The 27,162-nt window shown below is 40.7% G+C and overlaps 1 protein-coding gene across 5 annotated transcripts in view; it reads left to right on the top strand.

The window, feature by feature from the left end:
* The window catches only part of PGGT1B (protein geranylgeranyltransferase type I subunit beta), a 45,182-nt gene extending 18,404 nt beyond the window's left edge, over window positions 1-26,778 (top strand). Inside the window, exons 5-10 of one of the 5 annotated variants that reach the window (XM_084833902.1) lie at window positions 1,949-2,081; window positions 8,970-9,015; window positions 10,610-10,776; window positions 11,055-11,163; window positions 22,326-22,385; window positions 25,578-26,778. In XM_084833902.1, the coding sequence (XP_084690028.1) occupies window positions 1,949-2,081; window positions 8,970-9,015; window positions 10,610-10,776; window positions 11,055-11,163; window positions 22,326-22,351 (481 nt within the window). In that variant the 3' untranslated portion in view covers window positions 22,352-22,385; window positions 25,578-26,778. Of the gene's footprint in view, window positions 1-1,948; window positions 2,082-8,969; window positions 9,016-10,609; window positions 10,795-11,054; window positions 11,164-22,325; window positions 22,447-25,577 lie in introns of those variants that run through there. The other 4 variants (XM_084833900.1, XM_084833899.1, XM_084833898.1 and 1 more) reach the window with 4 other exon arrangements.
* Window positions 26,779-27,162: the final 384 nt, after the last annotated feature.

Below are 27,162 nucleotides of genomic sequence, written 5' to 3'. Positions count from 1 at the left end.
CTAAGATGCTATTAGCTTCTAGTTTGCTATCCATTTCCTATCCTATTACTAGGCACAGAATGAATGCCATATACTGATTTGAATTTCCTTTCACTATTTGCTTCAGTTAGGTTAATTTGTTGTCATCTGTATATCCTGGAATATAGTATTTTCCTTCCTCCACCATTTGTTAGGCTTGAGAACAGTGGAAGGAGAATTCAGTTGCCTTGTCCTAACTTGCTATTTGACAGAGAATTCAGATAGTAGGGTTAATGACTTCATAATGACTTCAGTTTTATAACCTGATAGACCTCTAGGAATACGGTGTTGTATAATTGAATATAAGCACTAGGCAAGTGTGCAGGCTAGTCAATAATTGTAGAAGGCGTGTTCAATCCTACATGGAAGGACAGATTACGTATCAAGTTCTTACCCAGAAAAGTGAGCATCAGCAAGTGGTGTTGCCTAAAAAGTTCAGGTTGTACAGACATTGTTATGTCATATTTAATCCCTGTGGAGAGAAATGAACAGTGTGCTTTCAAGAGACAAATGGATGGCAACTGAGAGACATAGAAATAGATGGGCATCAGGAGCATGCATGAGGCACAGGATGATGAGCGGGGGGGAAGAAAGAAGATTTTCCCAGAAGGTGCTGATAGAATAGCTGGTGTGGGGGTGCAGGTTAAGTGCTTTGGAATTTACCAGCCAAATTGTTGGCCATGAGTAGTATCTGTAACATCATGATGAGAGAGATTTGGGCTAATTTAATCAAAACTATAAAATAAGGCAGTAAAAAACCTCTTAATTTCTTAACCACAAAAATAAGATGACTTTTAAATACTTACAGTGTTGAGATTTTCCATATTTTGAGATGCGCAAATTGAAGCATGAGAACTAGTATCTCTGTGAGTTGACATATTCTTGAGTGAAGTTGGTTGAATATAATATTTACCATTTAACGTGCAAGTTACAGATAGCATTCCATTAAGGGTAGCACTAATTGCTAGAGAGAAACTGCTAATTGAGAAATTCTCATGTAAATTGTTGCAGTAATTCATCTGTAGCAATGTGATACAGCAGCAGGTGGAAGGGTACACACAATAAAACCTTTTATTAAATATTGATAAAAACAGCCAGGTATTCATCTTTAAGTTATATGAGCCTCTGTTTCATTTCTTTTAATATAATGTGACCTTGAGCACTATTTGGAAGAAAGGCAGGCTATAAAATAAATAAGTTATATGTAGAATATGAAAGGGATAATTAATAACTCTGTATATTATGAGGAATTATGTCATAGTGCCTTGACAGATGTGTGTAAACAGTGACTTAGAGCACGGGGACAAGTTGTTATACTGCCACTTCAGTTGGAGATATAACTAAAAGAATTCAAAGTGCAGAAGGTGTTTTTTCCAGGGCTTTTGGGCACTTACCTTTTGGGTGCTCAGTTTCCTTTAAGAAAATGTATGCGGCTAAGATGGGCATGGATATATCCTTGCCTTTGTGGAAAGAAGTTGAGGCTATCATGCTTGATGTGTTGACAGTTCTCTTGGTAGTTCATGAAGGAGATTCATCTGTACTTTAGTTGTCTGATCTCTTTCCTCTTCAACTTGTGGAAGTGTGGAACCTTACTTTTCCCATTGACACCATTTTCACTGTAGGAAGCAGAGGACCTTGCTAATGGGGCAAGGCACAGAAGCCATTCAGCTGAGTAATGGCCATTCTCTCAGCCCAAAATTGTCCCTGAGCTAAGGGTAGTGTGTATGTGTTGGCTTTGTAGTGGTTTGAGCAGCCAGAGGTCCTGTAATGACGAGACAGAATTCTGCCCTGCAGCAAACAATGTTATAATTTCTCCATAGAAATGAATGGTTTGAATTAAATAATTTCTTGCCCTGAAAAGTAAAATAAATTGTTTGAGATTCAGTTTAACAGTGCAGTAACTGTTTCATAACTTCAATATTTATTTCAGTTTTTGCGCAGTCCTTGAAGGGAGTGAAAATGACATGAGATTTATATACTGTTCTGCTTGTATATGCTACATGCTCAACAACTGGTCGGGGATGGATATGAAGAAAGCCATAGACTATATTAGAAGAAGCATGGTGAGTTTTGCCAAGTGTCACCTTACAATGACTTTCCTGTTTGCTTTATTTAGAGTTTTTTTTCATTGCTCTTCATGAGGATATGTTCTGTAGCTCAGTGTTCATGGGAAACTAAAGCACTTTCTTTGCTAGTGTTGCTGCATCCAGATCACATGATTTAATGCAGAATATGATAGCATCAATGCATAGCTTTGCCTTTGACATGAACAGGGTAAGATAGAGGTCCACAGCATTAAAATATGCTTAGTGATTTAGGGCACAGGACTTCTAAAATGGGTACCTGTATGGTGCTACTGTAATATATACTGCTTTGTTTTCCTTCTTACCAGAAATAATATGATAGACTTCATGACTGCTATTGGGCAAAATAGTCTCCACTTTGATATAAACTGTTCCTGTTACATATGTGTGTAAGAGATGAACGTACACAATCAGTACATGCATTCTTGGATAGTTTTAGCCTTTTGGCGGTTTAGGCTGCAACCCTATATGCCCTTACCTGGGAATAAGGGACTTACTTCTGAGTAAATTAGGTCAGTTAAGATGAGCATGGAAATATTTATAATGGTGATACTTGTGATCACTCAAACTTTCCAGTACCAGGAATACTTCAGTGGAATTTTTACTCCATAGTTGACATTCTTGCAGCAAACATATTCTATACTTACTTAGTTTAAGAAGAATTTTACTTGTTTGTTACTGAACAAGTATAATCATACTTTTGCTGCACGAAAATTTGAAATAGCAGCTTCCTTGCAGCCTGAAATTTTCTGTGAAAAGATATTGTGAATAATGAAAGTTAAAAATTTTCTTGTCAACACTGTTTCTATATATCTGAGGTATCTATGTGTTATTGTAGCACAAACTAAATTTATCATTGATGAAAATGACTGTGTTGGTTTTTCTACAATTCTAGCTTGTGCTGATAATATCCCCTTCATAACAAGCAAAATAGATGCGATTGGGTGCTATTATGTAAAGATCTGGCTTTGTTTCACTATATCTTATGCAAGAAAATGAGGCTTGTTAGAGCTTATAAATGTCTTTATCTGCAATGCAAATTGGCATGCTCCTGAACTTCATGTAATTTGGTTAGGCAGCAACTATTTTGGTCAGTCAAATATTATTTCAAGTCATTATTTGCATAGGCTGCGTCCAAAGGTGCTCTTTCATGAGTATAAGGCACTTCTGCTTGTGCAAGTTGCCTCTCCCACAGATTTCTGTTGATACTTCCCTTTGCCTCCTCCTCCCCAGCTGCAGTTCCTTGCACCACATGCTCAGGTGTACCTGATCAGGAGGCTGTAATGGGAAGAAGAGGATGGGAAAGCCCTGTTGTATGAATGCAGTTTTGCTCACAGATCTTTCGGTCCAGACTGTAGTGTTATAGCATTTAAGTAGTAATCCATCCTTTTGGAGATTTAAGATTCTCTAGACCAGGGGTGTTGGACCTCAGGCCCATGGGCCAAATGTGGCCTGCCTGGGGTTCCAGCCTGGCCCTCAGGGGTTTCCCCAGGTGGTCATGCCCCCTTCCTCTGTCCCTTTCCTGTTTTCCCCAGCTCCCAATTGTTGGTTGGTTTCCCAGCTTTTGTACAGTCCCGTCCCCCCCTCCGGCTTTCTAAAAGGTTGAAATGCTTCTCCGGAGGTTGAATTACCAATTGAATTAAGCCCTCTGGCTGAAGGAGATTCAACACCCCTGGTCTAGACTCTTGTTCAGATGATCAGCGGGGGAAACAACACAGTATCAGTTGTTTCCCTCGCACCCTGTGGGATTATCCTAATTACCTGCACCGCAGGTTGCCATGTTGTCCAAACCTGGTATGCAGTGTGAGTGTATTCCTTTTTTGATCACCCTACAACCCATACTGAAAGCCATGGGTTGAAGGGTGGGTGAAAATCCACTATGCCCACACTGCATGCTGGGTTCGGATGATGCGGCAATACGGAATGCAGCACAGGTAATTAAGGTTACCCTGATTGTGCAACTGGCACACTTGGGGGCAGGGGAAACAACCAACACTGTGTTGTTTCTCCTTCTGATCATCTGAACCCGGACTTTGTCATCCCCGCCCCCCAAAGTTTAGCCAGTCTCCTCTTGCAAATGCCCTGGAAAGGAAAGACAGCCATTTCTCCTCATTATTTCATTATCTAATGGTCACTGGAATTCCAGATCTTTAATTTTAAGCCTCCTCTGATACAACTTGAATTTGGTGTGGCGTAACTTATTATCTGTGACCCTGGCAAATTGCTCTTCTCCCTCATGATGGAACTATCTTAAATAGCCCCCAAATGCTGTTGTGTCCTTTCCTTGGAAGTTAAGCTATTTTAGTATACCTTGTATTTTATATATTCCAAGATACTTGTTCTCCTAAGTTTGTTCTTACAATGGGTTGACTAAAACTGGGTTTAAAACCATGCCTGACTGAACAAAGTAGAAGGAACATATTCATGTAGCAGGTCTCAACCTTTTTAATGATCTGGAGGCATTCCCACATTATCAGGGTGAGCACCACCATTTCCAAGCACTTGACTGCATTTGATCTGCAGTAGCTAGTCAGGTAGCTCATAAATACACCTCTCCTTATTTGTAACTGAAAACACACTGTTATCCTTTTTGAGTTATAGAATGGCATGTACTCACTTCTGAAGATCTTCTTTATGAAGACCTATTTCAGTGACCATATTCCAAGCATTCATTTTTAGCTCTGCACATTATTTTTCATGTTAACTTATGAGTGTGAACTTTGAGACATCTCCACGTGGCTTCATCCTCCTTGGTTAGGGGACATGGTGTTACGTACTTCTCTATGTCAGGTTCCAAAGTAAGGTGACTACTTCTCAATAACCTCTGTGGAAGTACCTGTCTTTATTTGTGTGAAAATAAAAAGAATGATCAGTATGCATACACCAGGAAGTGGAGAAGGCCTTTGTGCAGCAAAGCTGCTTTGACTGTCCTAAGTCTTCTCCTGTTGCGAAGAAGATGGAGAGCTGGCTTTCCCAAGCCATTGTAGAAGCTGCCTCACAGGCAAAGTATCTGGGACTAAGCTGATGGCTGGAGGAGCACTCCTCTCGCCACCAGCTCAGTCAACCAGCTTTGTCCACACGGTGGCTTCCCCAATGGGGAAAGGTCATGTGGGTGAGTCCCCGGCCTGCACCCCCTGCTGTTATCTCTGATCACAGACCAGAGATAACACCGGGGATCCCTCCAGGGGGTGGGGCTTAGAGGCAAAGCCCTACCCCCTGGAGGAATACTGGAAAGCTCCATGGGCTGGAAGTTGTCCTCCCTTGGACTAGGGCTATAAGCAATAATTATATATGTAATTACTAAGATTTATGATAATTAGAATTAGAAACCAGTAATGCTCAGTCTCCTTCCTATTCCTACTTCTAAGTCACTGATTACAGATCTTTAATGCTCCTTTTGTGTTTTAGGATCAGCTTCTAATTATTTTTCACTGAAGTACCTTGAGCGGCCAACCTCAGAGGGCACTAGCATTAGCTTTGCTTTCTATTTCCTGATAATGTGGGAATGCCTCCAGATCATTACAGCATGACTTGGAGTATTGGGTGCGTGATTTTTATAGTGTTGGATTGAGAAAAATAATAGTAAACCTTGTTTGCCATTTTGGCTTGTGTGTTCTACTTTTTTGCTTTTAATTTGTTATTTTTCTTACTATTCGGGTATTTAAGCTTTAGCACTCTCACATTTGACCCAGTGAATACTCTTTTATACAATACTATAATGTACAGCACTATAATGTGTGGCACTAATCGTTGCAGGAAATATTACAAAATCGATCTGCTCTAGAGTTTCCCAGTATTATAAAAGGCTGTGCTTTAGTTTTGCAAAGCTGTAGTCTGATCAGTGATTACAGAGCAAACCTCTCTACAGATTCAGTAATACAATTAGGATTATTTAATTATGCTGTAAAATGCATTCCAACCAGATAATGAAATGAAGACTGCTATTTGTTGGTCTTTTTACATTTCCTGTCTTGCACCATTAACCATTGGATAGTAGAAACGTGTACTACCTCCTTTAAAAGGGCAAGTTGTTTTACAGGCAAGCCTGACTACAGTCACAGCATGTAAATAAACCAGTATCAGGCAGTTAGTGTAGGAGTAATTTCCATAGCTAACTAGATCTTTTTGGCCAAGTCTTCCCCACAGATGGATTCTGTTTTACTTGGTGTGGTGTTTCATTCTCATTATTTACCAATATCTGATTATCTGCACATCATGGATTGGATCCAGATTTGCCTTACCATGAATGGAGGGGTGCCTTTTCTTTTCAGAAGGGACTAAGATCTAGCAGACACTCCTGCTGGAGGTAGAGGAGAGGCTATTTCCACCAATTCCTTCTTTCTCCTGCAGCCCCCAGCACCATTTCCCATGATGTTCAAGATGGTTACCCAGTCCTCAGGCAGCTTTTGGGGGGCACAAGGTGAAGGAGGAATGGGCAAAAATTGTCCCTCCTTCCTGCAAAAATTGCTCCCTCCCCCTTCCAGTAGGAGCATCCTCTGAATGGAATTCAACTCAAGGGAAGTCTGGATTCAGCCCCATATCTCCACAAGATCTAGACTATTCTGAGGCAACTGATTTTTCCCTAAGGAAGGGTAAGCATGATGTGCTGCTCTTCCTTCTTCTCGCTTCCATAGGTAGCAGCCGCTTGTAAATGAACATTTCTTTGGGTATTGTATATTTTATAATGGTAGTTATTTGAGCTGCTATGTAATTAAAAAACAAAATATATCCAACATTACTCTTTTAAACACTACTATACAGATAGAGTGGAAGGGGAGAGCAGTGCTAACCAGATTTCAGAGATTTGCTGTTGCAATTACTGAACTTTTAGATTGAAAAAAAGTAGAATCTTAAGGCACATAATTCTGCCAATTCTTTGTGGCATTCCCTTCAATCCATATTACTGAATGGAGGGATTTTGGTATAGAAAGGTGAGCAGGAGGGAGTTGCTGCCTTATGATCCTTCTTTGTCCCAACAAGGTCCAAAAAACATACACGCATCTCACAAATCATGGTAGTCCACCATCCTCTGCTTGTTGTGTCTTAATTCCCTTAATTTTCAGAAAGCACCATGATAATATCAAAACACAGTGGTAATGTAGGTAAGCACTCCCAGGTAGGAACTCTTGAACAAATGCAAGCCACAATACTGCAATTAAAAAGAAAACTGGTTTATTTAAAAAGTGATCACATTTCACTTAATATTTTAAATGTAAAAGGAAGAAAATACTGCTGGAACTGGCAAAAGGAGTAAAATGTAGAAGAATACAGTATTCCTTAGGAGGGCTTTCTAAACTGCCTAATGCAAGGTATACTATCAGGCAGGGTCTCCAACTTTGCATGGTTCCAACATTGCTTTGTTTTCAAGATGTTCTGATAGGTTTCCAGGTTTGGGAGGAGGCAGATGGAAGGTTGCCATTTCATCTAGGCACATGTCAGAACCAGAACAAAGAAGCAATAAGTTTACTTCATGGTTAGCCAGCTGGGAAATCTTTCTTGAATTTCTTGGGTCGCATCAGTTGTTCTTTGATAGGAAGCAGGTGTGGAGAGATCCCCTCCTTTGGAAATGGGGCAGTGCATATTGTGCACAGATATGCAAGGCCAGGCTTGCAACAGCCAGTCAGAGAAGGTAAAGTTACTCTGAGGTCTGTATCCTCATGCAAAGGTAGAGAAATTTGTAATAAGTGCTCTCGAGCAATCAGTTATGAGGAAAGATGTAGCGTCTCTTCGCACCCTCCAGCAGGGGTGGGCAACACTGAGGGGTCCAAGGGCTATCCCTCCCTCCCTGGCTGCACTCCTGCTGCTGCTGCACCGCTGAAATTTGGTGGCATGGTAGTGGCAAATAAGCAATGGTTTGCTGCCAAACTGTGGTGGTGACCTGCTATGGAGGGTTAGAAGAGACACGTTTTAGTTTTCAAACTAAATTTGTCACTTTGAAGCCTCTTTACTGTTTTTTTCTGTGGGTTTTTCTGCTGCTGTGGCAGTTTCAGCAGCAGGGGCCACACCAGAGACTCATGCAGTCCACAGGCTGCATGTTGCTCACCCTTGCCTTACAGGATAGTCTGACAGGAATTAGGAAATTCATCTGCACATTCCCATGATGCTCCCAACTGAGCTAGCAGCATGTAACTCCCCAGGACAAGAGGGGGGAGGAGCTGAAGTTTCTGCTTTTAACTGACAACTACTGATCCACAAAGGAAATTAAATACTCACATACCAGCGAATGGCTTGCTTGGCAGTAGTTTTGGGGGGCCTTAGGAAAATGGAGATGGTCAGGGTAAATTGATCAAACCATAAAAATCCTGCCAGTTAGGTAATTTCTAACAACAGGGGACATGTTGAAACGTTATTAAAAGTGTGAAACGATTTTGGAATTGGCTGCTCTAGAAAAGTCAGGCAAAAAGGCCAATAAAGTATGTGTAATAATAAAGTGGTTTGAGAAGGTCAAGGAACACAGTGTTTACTGTTTTAACATCAGTTCAAAAGGGCATTCAGTAGGGTTCCAGTCTTATGTATAGAAATACTTAAACCCCTCTGTGTAATTCAAATTGTGGAACATGCTGTTGTCTGATGCAGGAAATAAGGAGTGATAACTCTGGGCATATTCTTTCCCTACTTCTTTCCCTTCTGCTTTCTGTGTGTAGAGTATACATTTATGCCTTCTGTGAATCTAAGTGCTGCCTTGCCTGACACATTTGGTTACAACATTTGAAGTTCTTCCTGTATCTTTTGAAACATCATCTCCTAGGCTGTTATAGCTTTGGTTGGAATCAAATTTGAATCAAGGCTATGTAGTGTGATCTGAGATTTTTTTAAAATGGTTATGCATCAAAAGTTTACATTAATGTTTGTGCTTTTTCTTTTCAGTCCTATGATAATGGGCTTGCCCAAGGAGCTGGACTTGAATCTCATGGTAAGAGTATTAGTTTTGATACCAACTTTAAAACAGTGGCAGTTAAATAAAGTCCTCTTTTGCATCCTTTTTGCAAAAAGAACCGCATATTCTGAGAAACCCTCTTGTTGAGCTTGGCTTCAGCACAAGTATTGACAAAATGTGGATATGGTGACTCTTGCGTTGAGAGTTCTCCTTTCATAGCAATGAGACCATTGCTTTTACAGCAATAACCTCATTGGTCATTTGTTACTGGGAAGAGCAGCTCCCTCCCACATCTCGAGCTGTTGCATCTTAAGCTTCTTGCTTGCCAGAGCTGTCTATGCAGTTCTGACTTCCAATAACAGCTACATTTTCAGATTAAAGAAAGCAGAATTAGAGGCAATTGGAGCTGGAGCTGGGAATGTTAAATTCCATTTGAGGAGTGTCCCTGGATTCATTTTAAATAGTATTAATAGAGGTTAAATACAGTGATGAGCCCTGCCTCAGGGAAAGTGTGTGTGTGTTTGTGGCCTGTGATAACATGGCCCAGTCCCTTAACTGTGGATAGTGTTACATCTGCACTTGGCCTAACACTGCAAACTGGCATCTGGAAAGTGTAATGATGTGATTTTTTCTTTTGGCTGAAGGATGTTTCCGAGTTGGAGTAGTAGCAACAGAAAAAGAGTGGTTCTCTTTCCTCCTTGATTGTTTAGAAAATGTTGACTTTTGGCAACCAGATATTTAATCAGTGGAATGACAGCTGGCTGGCAAAACAGTTAGACATTTGAGCACTTCTTCACACAGGATGTAGTTAAACTGCAACTCCCTACCACAAGGTATAATGATGGCTGCCAACTTGGACAGCTTTAAAAGGGCATTAGACAAATTCATGGAGAAGAAGGCTATCAGTAGCTATTAGTCATGGTGTCTGTATATTAGCTCCAGTATCATATATGCAGGATGCTGGAGGAGAACATGGCTAGGAAAATGCTATTTCACTCATGTCCTGCTTATGGGTTTTCCATTGGCATCTGTTTGGCCACTGTGAACAGAATACTGGATAATGCTGATGATTAAAATTTATGTATTACTTCTCACTGCAAAAAAAATCAAAGTGACTTACACACAGAAATCCATAATTAATATAACAGAAAACTCAAAATCAATATAAACCATAAACAGCACAAGAATACAAATAAAACCACCATAAAGACATAATCTAAAATCAATATAATACAAAAAGTGTTCATCCACAGTACACAAACACCCCCCCCACCCCCAGCTAGAATGAACACCTCAAAAGAGGTGTGCAATAATTGGGCCATGACTAAAGTCCAAATGCATCTTTGCCTGGTGCTGAAAAAATGACAGTGTCTGCACCAGGCCTTTGATCTGATCCAGCAGGGCTCTTATGTTCTTACTGGGCCTTTTGCTTGAAAATTGTTCATTTCCCACCTATACGCATGTTGTTCAATTTGACCTCTTTTGTCTTCCCAACTGAATGGCCTTATGCCACTTAAACTTATTCCATACTTTTTTTTTTAGAGATAGTAGTTTATGTAAATTGAACCTCATCAGTAACTCCATGAGAAACTGAAAATTATATTGAAGAGATTCATCTCCCATCTTGCAGGTGGCTCTACTTTTTGTGGTATTGCATCACTGTGCCTAATGGGTAAACTTGAGGAAGTCTTCTCTGAGAAGGAGCTGGACAGGATAAGAAGATGGTGCATCATGAGGCAACAGAATGGCTATCATGGCCGACCCAACAAGCCTGTAGACACCTGCTACTCATTTTGGGTAGGAGCAACTCTTAAGGTAATTTGAAAGTACAGGAAAACACTATGATCCATAGTATACTTACTGACTCTTTGACTTTCGCATATCTCAGAGGTTGTTAGTTAATGTGCATTGACATTTAATATCAAATGCTATGTTTTATCTCCTATCATTAACTCTAGTAATATATTTTTCGCATGAAAAGTCAGTGTTTAAACTTTAGAATGATGCTCGAGCATCAAAGTTAAAATTTAATAATATTTTTGGGACATGTTTACATTGACTGACTTCTCTTTCAGCTTCTGAAAATATTTCAATATACAAACTATGAAAAGAACAGAAATTACATTTTATCAACCCAAGATCGACTTGTTGGTGGATTTGCTAAATGGCCAGATAGTCATCCAGGTAAATTAACTTACTTGTTCACCAACAGGGGTGTGTGTGTGTGTGAGAGAGAGAGGGGGGGGAGAGAGGGAAAGAGAGAGAGAGAGGTATCCAAACATTTACAAGGTGAAAAGGAATAGTTCATATGTTTGGTTATGATATAAGAGGAAGGTTACTGTACAACACCGATAGGCTCTTAATAATGCAAATCATGTTAAATAACTGAATTTATGATTTTTGCTTAAAGAAAAGTATTTGCTGGAATACTGGTTGCATTACAAGCAGTAGATTGATTGAAAACAGTATTATAAGCTGTGTCTGTACAAAAAATGCAGAAGGGAGGAAAAGGTGAAGAGAATTGGTTAGTAGAAGCAAGTGGCTTCTGCAAAATGAAGTCCTCCGTTTCTAACTTTTTAAGGACTTTTAGTGTCAACAAATATCTAGGCAGGAGTGACCCAGTAGACAGATACTTGGATTTCTGAAAAGCTATTCACATTATCCCTTATCTAAAGCTCCTGAGTAAACGTAACTGTCATAGGATAACTGTGCATCCTCTTACAGATCAGTAACAGGTTATAAAACAGGAAGTGGGGTAGGAATGTATAGTTGTCGCAATAGATGGATGTAAGCACGAGGGGCCCTGAGGGTTTGTATTGGGGATGGTGCTGTTTAATGTGTTCATGCGTGATCTGGAATCTGGTGAGCAGTGACGTGGCCAAGTTTATGGATGACTCCAAATGATTCAGGATGGTAAAAAACCAAACAGACTGAAGAGCTCCAAAAGGGTGCCTCCAAACTCTGTGAAAAGTCAAGAAAATAGCAGCTGAGGCTCAGTTTAAAGATAGTGTAAAATGATGTAAGTTGAGGCAAGAAAATCCTGCTTCATATAAGCAAAAAAGTCCTGACTATATATAATCCATATATATATATATTCCCCACTTAGGGGCTCATGATGGATAGTTCCCCAAAAACATTGACTCAGTGGACTTCATTCTTGGGTTTTGTAGGAAAGGTACTGACAATAAAGCTGCTAGTATTGTAATGTCCTGTATGGTGTGGCAACATTTGGAATGCTTTGTACCATCCCAGTTACCCCATCTCAAAAATGTCATCGGCTGCTAGGGACCAGAAGGCACTGCAGATCGTTAAAGGGGCTGTTTCGTTGGGCTGGTGTTCTTGGTATCAGCCAGCCCATGAGTCTATCTACAACTTCTTCTGCCCTCCTCCCTCTGGGGGGAAGAGCCTGGAGCCTGGACTATGATCACAGAATAGTAGGGTTGGAAGGGGCCTATAAGACCACTGAGTCGAACTCCCTGCTCAGTGCAGGAATCCAAGTCAAAGCATCCCTGACAGAAGGCTGTTCAACTTCATTTTGAATGCCTCCAGTGTGGGAGAGCCCACCTCCCTAGGTAATTTGTTCCATTGTCATATTGCTCTAACAGTCAGGACGTTTTTCCTGATGTTCAGCCGGAATCTGGCTTCCTGTAACTTGAGCCCATTATTCCATGTCCTGCACTCTGGGATGATCAAGAAGAGATCCTGGCCTTCCTCTCTGGGACAACCTTTCAAGTACTTGAAGAGCGCTATCAAATCTCCCCTCAGTCTTCTCTTCTCAAGACTAAACATGCCCAGTTCTTTCAGTCCCTCCTCATAGGGCTTTGTTTCCAGTCCCCTGATCATCTTCATTGCCCTCCTCTAAACCCTCTCCAGCTTGTCTGCATCCTTCATAAAGTGTGGTGCCCAGAACTAGACACAGTACTCCAGATGAGGCCTAACCAGTGCTGAGTAGAGGGGAACAAGTACTTCCTGGGATTTGGAAGCTATGCTTCTATTAATGCATCCAAAAATAGCATTTGCCTTTTTTGTGGCCACATCACATTGTTGGCTTATATTCATCTTGTGATCTACAACAATTCCAAGATCCTTCTCGCTTGTAGTATTGTTGAGCCACGTATCCCCCATCTTGTAACTGTGCATTTGGTTTCTTTTTCCTAGGTGCAGAACTTGGCATGTATCCCTATTAAATGTCATTCTGTTGTTTTCTGCCCAGTGCTCCAGTCTGTCCAGATCACTGTGAATTTTGTTTCTGTCTTCCATGGTATTAGCTATCCCGCCCGATTTTGTGTCATCTGCAAATTTGATCAGCATTCCCTGCACTCCTCATCCAAGTCAGTCATAAAAATGTTGAAGAGCACTGGGCCCAGGACTGAGCTCTGCAGTACCCCACTTATTACCTCTCCCCAGTTGGAGAAGTTCCCATTGATAAGCACTCTTTCAATCCAGCTCTGTAGCCAACTGTGGATCCACCTGATAGTTGTTTCATCTGGCCCACTCTTAGCTAGTTTGCTCATCAGGATATCATGGGTTGCTTGGTTGAAAGCTTTGCTGAAGTCGAGATATATTATGTCCACAGCATTCCCATAGTCCGCAAGGGAGGTTACCTGATCAAAAAATGAGATCAGATTTGTCTGGCAGGATTTGTTCTTTTTTTAATATATTTTTTTTATTTTATATGAATGAAATAAACAGTACCAAAATTACCAACAACCTCATCAATGCTTCAATTTCCCAGCAATACAATATTCTAATGAGGACACCACAATAACAAAAAGAGAAGAAAGAGAGAAAGATAAAGGGAAAAGGGAGGAGGAAAGGAAGTGAAGAAAATTCCTTCCCCCTCGCTCCCCCCTCTCTCTCCCTCCCCCCTAATGAATTGAATTTAAGCTCCAACACCCCCCGGTCTCCAATGTTGTTCTATTTTAAAGACTATAACCTTAACAATCTTACAATTTAATAAACAACGTTACATTTCTATAACATATCATCAATCTTATATCAAAAAAGAGGTCTAGAATTCATTCCCCAAAGCCTAGTATTATTAGTTATATATATTATATTATATTATATTATATTATATTATATTATATTATATATCAAACTTAATATAAACCTTCAATACTCAGTAATATATTTTATACTAGATATATTATCTATTTTAAGATAAAAGCAAGAAAAAACAAGAAAAAATAAATGAAAGAAAGTAAGCAAATATATATATATAATCATTTATCTTCTGAGTTAGCCTGGATCATACAGGCTAAATAGAGACAATTAACAAAGCTTGTTTAAAGATTCCAGTTCATGGGGTTGTAACAAAGTTCTCACACTTTTTTACATTCGGTCAAGCCTCCGCCATTTCATGATTTTGAAACTTCTTCATCTGACCTTCAGACACAATACAAAGAGTAGCAGGATATTTTAAGTAGTATTGTAAATTCATTTGTTTTGCCAAGTTCTTTGCTTTGATAAATTGCCTTCTTTTATTTGCCACCTCTTTAATGTAGTCTGGAAATAACATAACTTTATCTTGTTTCCAGGAAAGGCTTTGAGCTTCCCTAGCCAGACGCAGGATAAAATTCTTTGTGGAGACTTTTGCAAATCAAGCTTTGGTGATATAATCAGTCCCTTTAGCATTTGGCACATGAAATGCCTACTCAATATCAAGTAAATAATCAGATGGAATAGGGAGTATTTCATGCAGAAGTTTATCCACAAAAACAAGCAATTTTACATAATTAGGCAAATTTTTAATCCCCAAAATAAGTACATTGGATCTTTTCGTGAAGGCCTCCAGTTGGGAAATTCTGTCAGAGGTGTTTTTAAAATAAATTTGTGTCGTGGTTTCGTTTCCAGCCACACGGTCTTCAAGCTCATTAAGTTTCGACTCCATTTTTTGCCGTGACGCGTTAATCAAATCTACAGCTCCTTGCAGGGCGGTGATGGAATTTTGGATTAAATCCAACCGCTTGACTTGCTCCATAAATTGTGAAGATAAGGTCTTTCAGCAAAAATAATTCACCTATATCTTCTCTTCTTGACGCTTTTGACACAGAAGGTTCGGGGAGAGTAGATGTGAGCTCCTTTCTTCTCCTCGGCGCAGACATGTTTCTCTCAAGCAGTTCTTACAGGTCCTCAGATGTTCTCAAATATTGTTAAAATCATCCCTCAAAGGTTGTTGATATTTCTTAAAGCATATATTATATGGAACATGTCTGCCCTGTTTTCTCCTATAAAATAGGAGTCTCAGTACAGCTTTTTGCGTTGGTAAAGCTCTGGGGAAATAATCCAGGAATCCACCCCCCACACTATCGCGTGGGAGTTACCTTCCTCCAAGATGTTGTCCAGAGCTGTTGCCTTGCCCCCCCTTTGCATTCCAGGGGGGAGATGAAAAGGTTTTTCAACCTTTTAAAAGGCTGTTTGCGAAAGCTCCCATAGAGCCCCGTGGGAAGCTACCAGAGCGACATTGGTCCCAACCGGAGGTCTGGCAGGATTGGTTCTTGACAAATCCATGTTGGCTTTGAGTAATCACTGCATTGTTTTCAAGGTGCTTACATATTGATCGCTTTATAGTCTGCTCCAGAATTTTCCCAGGGATTGATGTCAGACTGACTGGTCTGTAGTTCCCAGGTTCCTCCTTTTTGCCCTTGTTGAAGATAGGGACAACATTAGCCCTCCTCCAGTCATCTGGCACTTCACCCGTCCTCCATGATTTCTGAAAGATAATAGCCAGTGGTTCTGAGAGTTCTTCTGCCATTTCCTTTATTACTCTAGGATGCAGTTCATCTGGCCCTAGAGATTTGAACTCATTGACAGTAATTAGGTGTTCCTTGACCATATATGCCTGTCAATCTCAAGCTGCAATTCTGCCCCTTCAGCCTGTACTTCACCTTTGCCAGGGTGGTCATAGACCCTCTTTTTGGAAAAGACTGAGCTGAAGTAGGAATTGAGCACTTCTGCCTCTCCTTTGTCATCTGTTATCATTTTTCCATCCTTATTAATAGTTGAACCACCATTTCTTTCCTCTGTCTTTTAGTATGCACGTATCTGAAGCAAGCCTTTTTATTGCTTTTAGCATCCCTCGCTAACCTCAACTCGTTCTCAGCTTTAGCCTTCCTGACGCCATCCCTGCAATTCTGTGCTACCTGCCTGTACTCTTCCTTTGTAGCGTGGCCTTCCTTCCACTTCCTACATGTGTCCTTTTTTGTTTCCAGATCATCTCTAAGCCTTTTGTGAAGCCACATTGGCTTCTGTTGTCTTCCTCCTTTTCTTCTTGTTGGAATGGTTTGTAATTGTGCCTTTAGAATTTTCTTTTTTAAAAACTCCCACCCATCTTGGACTCCTTTTCTCATCAGAGTTGCTTGCCATGGGACCTTACTTATCCTTGTTCTGAGTTCATTAAAATTGGCTTTCCTAAAATCCAGGGTATGCGTTTGCTACACTTGGCTTTTGCTTCCTTTAGAACCAGGAACTCAAGTATAACGTGGTCACTTTCCCCCAGAGTTCCCGTAACTGCTACTTTATCCACTAAGTCATCTCTGTTGGTTAGGATCAAGTCAAGGATAACTCTGTTGGTTAGGATCAAGTCTGTTGGTTAGGATCAAGTCCCCGATCCTCTAGTTCCTCCTCCACTTTCTTTAGGAGGAAGGTATCAGCAACACAGGTCAGGAATCTCTTGGAGGGGCCATGTTTTGCAGAATTTGTCTCCCAAGGAATATCGGGGAAATTTAAGTCCCCCATTACTACTGCATCTTGCTTCCTTGAATCGCTGGTAATTTGCTTTTTAAAAGTTTCATCCTTGTCGTCTTCTTGATTGGGTGGCCAGTAGTAGACTCTGACTACCATGTTCCTTTTATTCTTTGCTCCATTTATTTTAACCCAGATGCTCTTGATGGGGCTACCAAGCTCATCCTCCTGTATTTCTGTGCACAGATACAGTCAGGGCCAGAAATATCGGAACAAGGATAACTGTTTTGGCAGTTGGCCTCTGTACACCACCACATTGAAGTTGAAAGGAAACACACCCCGATGGGAGTGAAGTCAGGACTTTCAGCTGTAATTCAAGGGGTTGGACAAAAGTGGGGCACTAACTATTCAGGAAGTACAGCCAGTGGCATACACACATCCCCATCATTGGTGGCTCATAAGTAATGGAACAAATGAACATCATTTTAAACTTAAGGATTGCCTTTTAATACCTGGATGAAAATCCTTTGCAGTCAATGACTGCCCAAAGTCTGGAACCCATGGACACGACCAAATGCTGAGTTTCCTCCCTCGAGATGCTTTGCCAGGCCTTTAGTGCAGCTGCCTTCAGCTGCTGCTTGTTTGTGGGTCTTTCTGCCTTCAGTCTTGTCTTCAGTAAGTGAAAAGCATACTCAGTTGGGTTGAGATCAGGTGACTGACTTGACCATTGAAGAACATCCCACTTCTTTGCCTGGAGAAACTCTTCGGTAGCTTTTGCTGTATGTTTTGGGTCATTATCCATCTGCAGTATGAAGCGGCATCCTATCAGTTTGGCATCATTCGGCTGAATCTGAGCAGAAAGTATAGCCCTATACACTTCAGAATTCATCCTGCTGCTTTGCTTAGATCAGCAGTCAGGTCATCAATAAACACCAGTGACCCGCCTCCATTGGCAGCTATACATGCCCATGCGATAACACTGCCTCCACCATGTTTGACAGATGATGTGGTATGCTTTGGATCATGAGCTGTTCCTTTCCTTCTCCGTACTTTTCTGTTCCCATCATTCTGGTACAAGTTAATCTTGGTTTTGTCAGTCCAAAGAATCTTATTCCAGAACTGGGCAGGCTTTTTTAGGTGTTTGCTGGCAAAGGCTAATCTGGCCTTTCGGTTCTTGAGCGTTACCAGTGGTTTGCACCTTGTTGTGAAGCCTCTGTATTTACATCCATAAAGCCATCTCTTGACAATGACATGCCTACCTCTGCAAGAGCATTCTTGACCTGGCTAGATGTTGTGAAAGGGTTCCTCTTCACCATGAGCAGCATTCTGCAGTCATCCACTTTAGTTGTCTTCCGTGGTCTTCCAGGCCTTTTGCTGTTGCTGAGTTTGCCAGTTAATTCCTTCCTTTTCAGGATGTTCCAAACTGTTGTGTTGGCCACTCCCAATGTTTTTGCTATCTCTCTGATGGGTTTATGTTGTTTCCTCAACCTAATGATGGCCTCCTTCACTCGCATGGACACCTCTTTGGACCTCATGTTGGGGGTTCCAGTGAAGAGCTACCAAATGCAAACATAACACTCAGAACCACCTCCAGGCCTTTTATCTGCTTGATTGGTCATGGGGTACCCAGGAAACAGGCCACACCTGGCCATGCAGCTGCTTGTCAGCCATTCGTTCCATTACTTATGAGCCACCAATGATGGGTGTGTGTGTATGCCACTAGCTGTACTTCCTGAATGGTTAGTGCCCCACTTTTGTCAAACCCCTTGAATTACAGCTGAAAGTCCTGACTTCGCTCCCATCTGGGTGTGTTTCCTTTCAACTTCTATGTGGTGGTGTACAGAGGCCAACTGCCAAAACAGTTATCCTTGTTCCAATAATTCTGGCCCTGACTGTATGTATTTTAACATATAGTGCAACTCCACCTCCCTTTCTGTTCCTTCAGTTGTTCTTGAACAAGTTATATCTTTCAATTGCTGTATTCCAGTCCTGGGAATCATCCTACCAAGTTTCTGTTACACCTCTCAAGTCATAATTTCCCTCCCATATTAAGAGTTCAAGTTCGTTCTGTTTGTTTCCCATACGGTGGGCATTAGTATATAGACATCAAAGATCATGTGCTTTATAGTCTGGCTTTCTGCCTACAAGATTTTGAAGACTGTTATTGGGCTCTGTTCTCTCCACTGTGGTGCATGAGCCCTTGTCCATTGTTACCCCCAGCTTTACTCTCCCTCCCCTGTAGGATTCAGTTTAAATCCCTCATGATGAAGTTCTTCATGCTGTGGCCAAACACATTCTTCCCAGCCCTTGTGAGCTGCAACCTGTCCCTTGCCATCAGTCCATCTTCCAGGAAGTATAGCCTGTGGTCCCAGAATCCAAATCTCTTGCATCGGCACCACCTTCGTAGCCAGTCATTCACCCGGAGTATTTTCCTTTCCCTTTCTATCCCTCTTCTAACTACTGGAAGAATGAATGAGAAAACTATCTGGGCCTCAAAGTTCTTGAGTTTCCTTCTCCAAGCTTCAAAGTCTGACATGATTTTTTCATAGCTCCGCTTGGCCGTATCATTTGTTCCCACATGGATGAAAAGAAAGGAATACCTGTCAGTGGGCTTTATGAGTGTAGGCAGTCCTTCAATCTTGTCTCTAATCCATCCTCCTGGGAGACAGCATACCTAGTAAGTCCGTGGGTCTTCGTGACATACTTGGGTTTCAGTCCCACACAGCAAGGAGTCTCCCACAACTACTACTGTTATCTTCTTGTTGTAGGCCTTGGTTTCATTGCTTCTGCTTGACTGACCTTCAGCCTCTTGCTCACTCTCATGCAGGGTTCCCTGTAATTCTTCCTCTGCAGGCTGTCCTCCAGTCTCATCCTCAAGTACCTGAAAATGATTCCATAGTTCTACTGCTTCCGCTAGTGCAGAGTGGCTTCTAGTTCTTCTGCTCCTAACTGTCACCCTTTTCCAAGTAGTATCCTCTACTTCATTTTTCCTCGCCTCAGCATTTTTCTCTTCTGCCTCAGCTTGCTGTTGCTCTGTACTTTGTTTTGCTGCTATAGTTTCACTGTTCTGTCTAAGAACTCTTCATCTTCTCTTATTCCCTGGAGGGTCGGCACTCGCTGCTCCAGTCCCCTTACTTTTTCTTCCAACAGTGTGATCAACTTGCACTTGTTGCATATGTAGGCCATGTTGATCTCAGGGAAGAAAACAAACATTGCACAGACCTTGCAGGTCACTACCACTGGAGAGTCTTTTACTTCCATAGTCTGTATTCTCTTTATGTTTCTAGCTTTCTGATTGTACTAGGATAGCCTGTGCTTTGTCCTCTATTCACTGGAGGTTAACAACAGAGTCCCTCCGGTACGGAAGTGTGCATTACAAGAAAAAGAAATTGAAAAAAAAATTGTTAGTGAACTCCCCTGCCAAACTCCCATTTGCTCACTCTCTGGGAGCTGGCTTGCTTGTCTAGCCCCTAGACCAGCTGGAGCAGCTTCCTCTGCTCTGCTCAGCTAGGAGACAGGAAAAATGGGGAAAATTATATCAAATTCCAGGTCTAGAAGATATCCTCATAAACTACATAGTCCATAATATATTTTACGTTTTTGTAAGTTTTTAATTCTGTAAGTTTTGGGAGCCAATCTTGGCTGAAAATAAATATACTGAAGAGCTGGAAAAGGTACAAAAATTGATCAAGGGATTGGGTCACCTTTGCTACAATGAATAGCTAAAGCGCTTGGGGCTTTTTGATTTAGAAAAAAGATGAGTAAAATATTCATGGTGTAGAAGAAGTGGAGAAAGAAATTTTTCTCTCATAGTACAACAAATCAATTCAGGACAGATAAAAAAAGTGCTTCATTACTAGTGTACAGACTTTGCTGCCACAAGATGAAATGATGGCCTCTGGCTTAGATGCCTTTAAAGAGGCTTACACAAATTCACAAAGGATAGGTTTAACGGTGGCTATTCGCCATAAAAGTGGGAGCTGCAACAAAATATTGCTGTGTGGAAGCGTGCCTGTTCAGGGTTAGGGTGCCTGGAAGTGTGCCTGTTTAGGGTGCCGGCCAGCCATGCCTTCTCCCAGGATACTTCATTCTGTTTCCCCCGTCACTCAGCATTCCATGCTTGCTGAGCATACACTGTCTCATTGGGCTGTCTTGGGGTTCCCCTGTGGGGGCTTTTAAGTGCTTTTTTTGTACCTCTGCAAATCTTGGGGTTCCCCCAAGCCTACTGATATCACCCTTGTGTTGGTGGATAGTGCCATTTTGGCTGCCTAAGGACCTACACTTGGGGAATGAGGTTGCGATCAGTATATAGGATAGCTACATCTAATATCCATGTTCAGAGGTAGTTATACGTCTGAATACCAATTGCTGGGGCTCAAAAATGGGTATTGGTATTGCTGGCGTGACCTATTTTGGGGATTCTTGCAAGTATCTCACTGGCCATTGTTGGAAACAGGGTGCTGGACTAGATGAACCAATGGTCTGATCCAGTGGGGCTTTTCTTATTGATGACCCTCATTGTAGTTTTAGGCACTTTACACTTATTTTAATTTTTGTTTAACCTTGTATTTGACAGGAATTGATAGAGCAGGCAGTCTGTCTGTCTTCCATTAGGCCCAAAACCACACTTCATGCAGAGTTTGGGGTTGGGGCTGTACTTGCAAACTGATCATCCTCTGGTTTAGAGTTATATTTATGAACCATGTAGGAAGTAGACTAATTGGTGTTCCTATAGGCTCAACAAAGACAACTTACTTTTCCTTTAGTCTTGATAGAGTACCTATGTTTCTACACTTAAGTCTTAAAATACTCAACTATAGGAAAATCTTTCAAACAGTACCAAGATTTATCAAAACTTTGTATATTATTTAAGACTGTGAGCCGTTGCTTTGAAGATTTGACTTCCCTGCTTTTATTTTAACCAGGTAAAATAAGTGTACTGTGTTTTGTTTTGAGTACCTGGAGTTCTCGTGTTTCTATTTATTGTAAACAATTAAAAAAATTATGAGAGCCCTCCAAAGATGTGTGCGTTAGATTTTTCTTGGTTCAGAGGGTCTAGAGTATACTGCAAATTACATTATTATTCCATTTGGCTTGAAAAGACTCCTGGCCTCATAATAGTTACAAAGAGATATAAATTAATATTTAAATGAATGCCTTGTGTTAAATGTGTTCAGAATTCTTGGTATTGTGACATTCTCATTATAGTCCTATGTAGATGTTCATAAAGTGGGGACAAAGGTTGCTGGCCATGCTGCTTTGGCTGAACTTCACTCCACATTTTAGAGGTCCAATCTGCACATGGCCCAACATACAGAGGATCCAACATAAACAGGTGCCAAATGTATGATCTGTTCCCTGGAAAAATGGAGGGTGCAAATCAAATGTTTGGGGCCTATGTGTATTGGAATGTAGGATGTAGTTTCCTATGCAAGTGGGATCTCCGTGGTGTTGAGTTGGGTGAGGAGGTGGGGCTAGTGTGCATAGTCCTGCTCCTCCCACATATAGCTGTATGCTTTGGTAACCCTCAAAAAAACTTCTTACAGGACTTGATTTGAGCTGGGGACTAGTTCTGGAATGTGTTTTCAAATGCTAGGACTTGATCCTTAAACCTGAAAAGTTTGATATTAATGCTTCTGTGTTGATATCTCCTGCTATAGAAGGACATTCTGACAGCCCCAGCTAGCATCTTTTCCAGACTTCTGCTATTCTACAGGAAGGTAGGATAGAATCTACCACTACTAGAGGCTAGCTTCTGAATAAGTTAATTTAACTAATTCATTTTAGAGTTAGAACAATGGAATAGCTAGTTGCAGTTGCCTGTTTCCGCTAGGGCTTTCTGCTGTCATGCCTTTGACCCACAGTCTTCTATATTATATATCTGCAAAGGTTGGCTGAAGAGAGTGTCTTCCCTCATTGAGTAACCCCAGCAACCATAAATTTTTCTAGGATTAGGAGGTTGGGCTTCTGGATCAGATGGCCTAATTTCAAGAAGGTTCAAGCATGTGCCATTACTTGTATGTGAAGAGCTGACTACTTTTAAAACGGTCTTGCTGAGTTGAATGAGGAATCTAAAACTCTTCTCTAGCTATAGAACTAGTTGGAAACCATGCCAGGAATACTTACTGGTTTAACCAGTCATCATCTTACAGCTTGAGACAGGTGGAAAAGACAAGAAGAATCACCACAATTAATGACTTGATTTTATCAAACAGGCAAGGCAATACATTTTTAAAACTTAAGTCGAGACAGCAAAGGCAGTAAAAACGGGTAATTTTACTCTACAGAAATATTGAACAAAACCCAAAGTTTTCTTTCATTTCTGTCTGATGGCTTTTAGGTCAAAACAGTTTCTAGATTTTTATCCTATAAGGGAAGCTTTATTAGAAAAATAGGGATTATAGGATAGCTTCTTCTGTCTTACTAATGCTAAATAATGTTTTCCTATAAACACTATTCCTAGACATGGGATATGTCCAACATTTTTGGACGAATGTCTGAAGTCTAGAAGGTACCCACTTTTGAATCCAAAGTGTCTTGTGCAAGTGAAAACACACTTTTGTGTGCACAAGGCCACTCCCATGCCATTTCAGAGAGTCCATCAGCCTTCAGGAGCAGCTTTTGCGGGAGCACAGAGGACTCCAGTGGGGAGGAGTTGCCAGGAAGCCAGTTGCTCAGGCAGACTTCCACTTGCACTTCTCTGGATCCAGCCCATTATGCTTCTTGGTTGACCAGCTGTAAACATTTAGTCTGTTGGATTGGGGCAAGCAGTATGTCAGAAGTGGTTCTGCACTCATACACACTATTAGTTGTGCCTTATGCAGAACCTTGAAACAAATTCAGTATCACAGAGCTCTTATCTGTCTTTGTTATCTGCTTATGTTTGGTGGGTTTCTAAGGTACTCCAGTAGGCTTTTCTTTTTAGTGCTCCATCTGTGGCTAATGTATACATTCCCTGGGTTCATCCAGAATGAACTTAATATGCTGAATAAGTTTTCTGCTTGCCAAGTAATGGGAGCTGGCTTTCATTGGGCCAGTTTGTATGTCATGATAAGCCACCATGGGTTAATTAACCTGCAGGGCTCTGAGATGTGCGCCAGCCATGGTTTTGAATATGCAAGCAGGGGGGAGAGCTGCATGGCTTGTCTTGTCATATGAACCCAGGCGGCGGGGTTATTAGAGGGTTAAACAACACTTGGGTTGTTCTAGCGTTATCTGAGTGTCATTTAACCCTCAAATAATTCATGATGCCCAGGTTCACACGACATGATAAGCCATAGTATGTTGTGGTTTGCATATTCAAAATCTCAGAGCCCTGCAGGTCAGTCAACCCACGATGGCTTATCGTGATGTGTGAAAAAGCGCATTCAGTAAAGTGCAGACATTTGTAGAGGAGAGGCTCTTGGGGGGGGGGGAGCAGAAATTTGGGTGCAAGAATGTATTGAAACTGAAATGGCTCTAAAGGGTTTGCAAGATTGAGAGGTAGAGACTTGTACTAGGCTCTAATCTTGCTGGTCTAGAAAGTTTGCTAGTGAACATTGGAGTATGGAAGTGGGATTATGGAGGGACAGATTTTTATTTTTATGTTAAAAAAAAAACACAATCTATAAATGATTTGGTTAGAAATAGTCAAATTGGAGAGGTCAGAGTTCTGTGTACTCTCCTGGACCACACTGAGTAGCACTGCCATTCAAGTGCCTTCAAGCAGTAACACAAATCTCAGCAAAGACTTGAGTTGACTTTTTAAAACCTAGTGCAGATATAGAGCTATGTGGGCAATGAACATTCTAATCTGTGGAGGACAATATGGGGATTGCGAACAGAACCTGAGAAAATAGAGGGAAATGTTTTTCAAATCTTTAGAATGCACGGCCTTGTCAGACATTTGTCCTGTTGTTTGGGCATCTTCAGTGTAGGGCACATGAGAGTGGATGGCTACTGAATGTTTTCAACAACTGCCTCCCTGTTGTGCTGTTTTTTCAGAAAATTTGAAAATAGATTTACACAGTCTCCTGCAGGATTGTGTGATCTAAGCATACTGTTTGTAGGAATGTGAATGAAAGTATGAGAAGAGGTCACCAGAGTGTCTTGCTAGACACTGTAGAAGTCTCCTCTGTGAAGACTTGTAGTCAGATTCAGGTGCTTCCAATACTGTTCATAATCTGTTTGCTGTCTGTATTTAGAGTATAAATTTTGCTTCTTAATAAAATTAAATGACTAGGTTTTCTCTCATCGTTGGAATATTTTGTGCTTTCTAAGATAAAGGTTAATACAAAAAGCACATATAATGTGATGTGTAAAAACTACAGAGGAAAGTCAGTACCAGCATTGGTATGCCTGTGCCTCTATCGGAGCCAGAAGATTTTTCTGTTACTTGCTATCACTAAACTTTTATATAATGTATTGCTTTGACAGGTTAAAAAAAAAGCCAGCACCACTCGAGAGGAATTACATGGGTTTTCCTAGCCTGGAGTTTCTCGGTACTTGGCACACTTTGGGCAGTATCCAACAGGGTCTTTGTGCAAGCATCCCCTCCCAAGGTTCTGTTATGCAAGCAGCCCCTCCCACCAATTCCATTATGGAAGCGGGATTTAACCCTTTCTATAGGAAGCCCCCAAACGAGTGGAAATGCTTGTTTATAGATCAGGACAGGTTATGAAAGCTCCACTGACCTGTCCCTTCCAGAAACTAGTGTTTCCGCTCATTTCTGGTTGCTCCCCAGAGCACTAAATCTCCATTGTGCAGGTGGTGGTTCTCATGTGATCTCCTGTAAGCTTTAACTACTATAGGTATTTTTTTTCATAGGGATGAGGTTATATTTACCATTGACTTTCAGTGAAATAATATTTGGGAAATTAAGTAACAGTTACTGTGGAATATATGAACTCTTAACTGCTGGTTTCTCCTTCCAGATGCTCTGCATGCCTACTTCGGTATCTGTGGCCTGTCATTAATGGATGAGTCTGGCATTCGCAAGGTCCACCCTGCCCTGAATGTAAGCACAAGAACCTCAGAGCGCCTTCAGCACCTTCATCAGATCTGGGCAACCAAGAACTCTAAACAGTGTTCAGAAGAAGTGCACAATGCCACATGACTGACTGAGACTCCAGTTGAGCTTGGTAGCATAATTGTAGCCCAAGGTTAAAAGCCATGTATAACCAATGTGCTCTTTTTTAAGTGCTGGAATCATACAATCAAATTCAAGTTACTGGCATCATTTTGACAGCAGATGACCTTTAGCCAATTCTGAATTGGGCTTAAAAAGAAATTGCTTGCTCCTACAGATGCTGTATAGACTTGGTTTTGAAGAATCCCTTCAAAGCAAAAGTAATTATTTAGTTCTGTTGTGTTACTTTAAAAAGTGCAATGGTGAACCATAACAATAACAAAAAGGATCTTCAAAATGTATTTACATATTTTCATACTTAATTGCTTGAGTTTAGTGACACTTGTTCGGCACATACTTCGTATAAAACCTTATAAATTAAGTCTTGATTGCTACAAGGTGTTCTTTTAAGGTAGATGACAGTTCTATAACCTTTATAAAAAAAATTAAAATTATTTTATTCATTATATACTGGACCAATGTGTTGTGTTACTTTTTGGCAGCCTTGATTGCCACAAGTTAGAAGAATTCGGGGTAACATTTGAGGTAATAGATTACTTCAGCCTTAACTGAATTTAATGATATTTTAAGGCATTATCCTATTAACTGAAAAGAAGGAGAACTAAAACTCCTGCTAGTGTTCTTTGCGGTTCATTAGTATTATAATTATTGTGTTTTACTACAGAAAATTGCACAAAGGTGGTCCAGGCCATATTGCGTTCTGTGATCTCCTGATTTGTACACTCTAGGTTCTGGGGCTTTTGCTCAATATTATACTTCAGTTCAAAGATATATGTTGCACCACTTGTCTAGATGGGGGGTCTCCAAACCTTTTTAATCGCGCACCCTATCAGTAAACATTTTTTGAGCACTCACCCCAATATATGTATATTTATTTATAAATGATATACATGTACTACAGTACTAATATATTATGTACTTTATAAAACATATGAAAAAATAGATATCAAAAAAGGATGAGATAAAGATGAAATAAACAATACTTTAAAAATAATTTATTTTATTAATGGTATAAAAAACTTTTTGCTCTCACCAAAAAAATTATTAATATTTTTAGTAAGAGCAACGTGATTGAATATGCTTCATTATTTTTGAAAATTTTGGTTTAACACTTTATGATACAGTGATTTGAAGGTCTGGTTTTAAGTTCAGTTTATTTCGATACTTGGTTTTAATGGCTATCATAGCTGAAAAAGACACCTCACAAAGATATGTAGATCCAAATGGAAGAAGTGCATCATTCGCTGTGCTTACCAAATCATGATACTCATTTTTCAATCCCTTTCATCAATTCAGCTAGTAAACTTCCATCTTCCCTGATGTCAATCAGTTGTTCAGTAACTAATTGGAAGGTGTTGCATTTGTATATT

The sequence above is a fragment of the Heloderma suspectum genome, chromosome 2, assembly GCF_057233095.1.
Source record: "Heloderma suspectum isolate Gila_16-S chromosome 2, 16-S_ref, whole genome shotgun sequence".
NCBI lineage: Eukaryota > Metazoa > Chordata > Lepidosauria > Squamata > Helodermatidae > Heloderma > Heloderma suspectum.
Note: the sequence above shows the minus strand (reverse complement) of the source record. Positions and strands in the feature narration are given on the sequence as shown.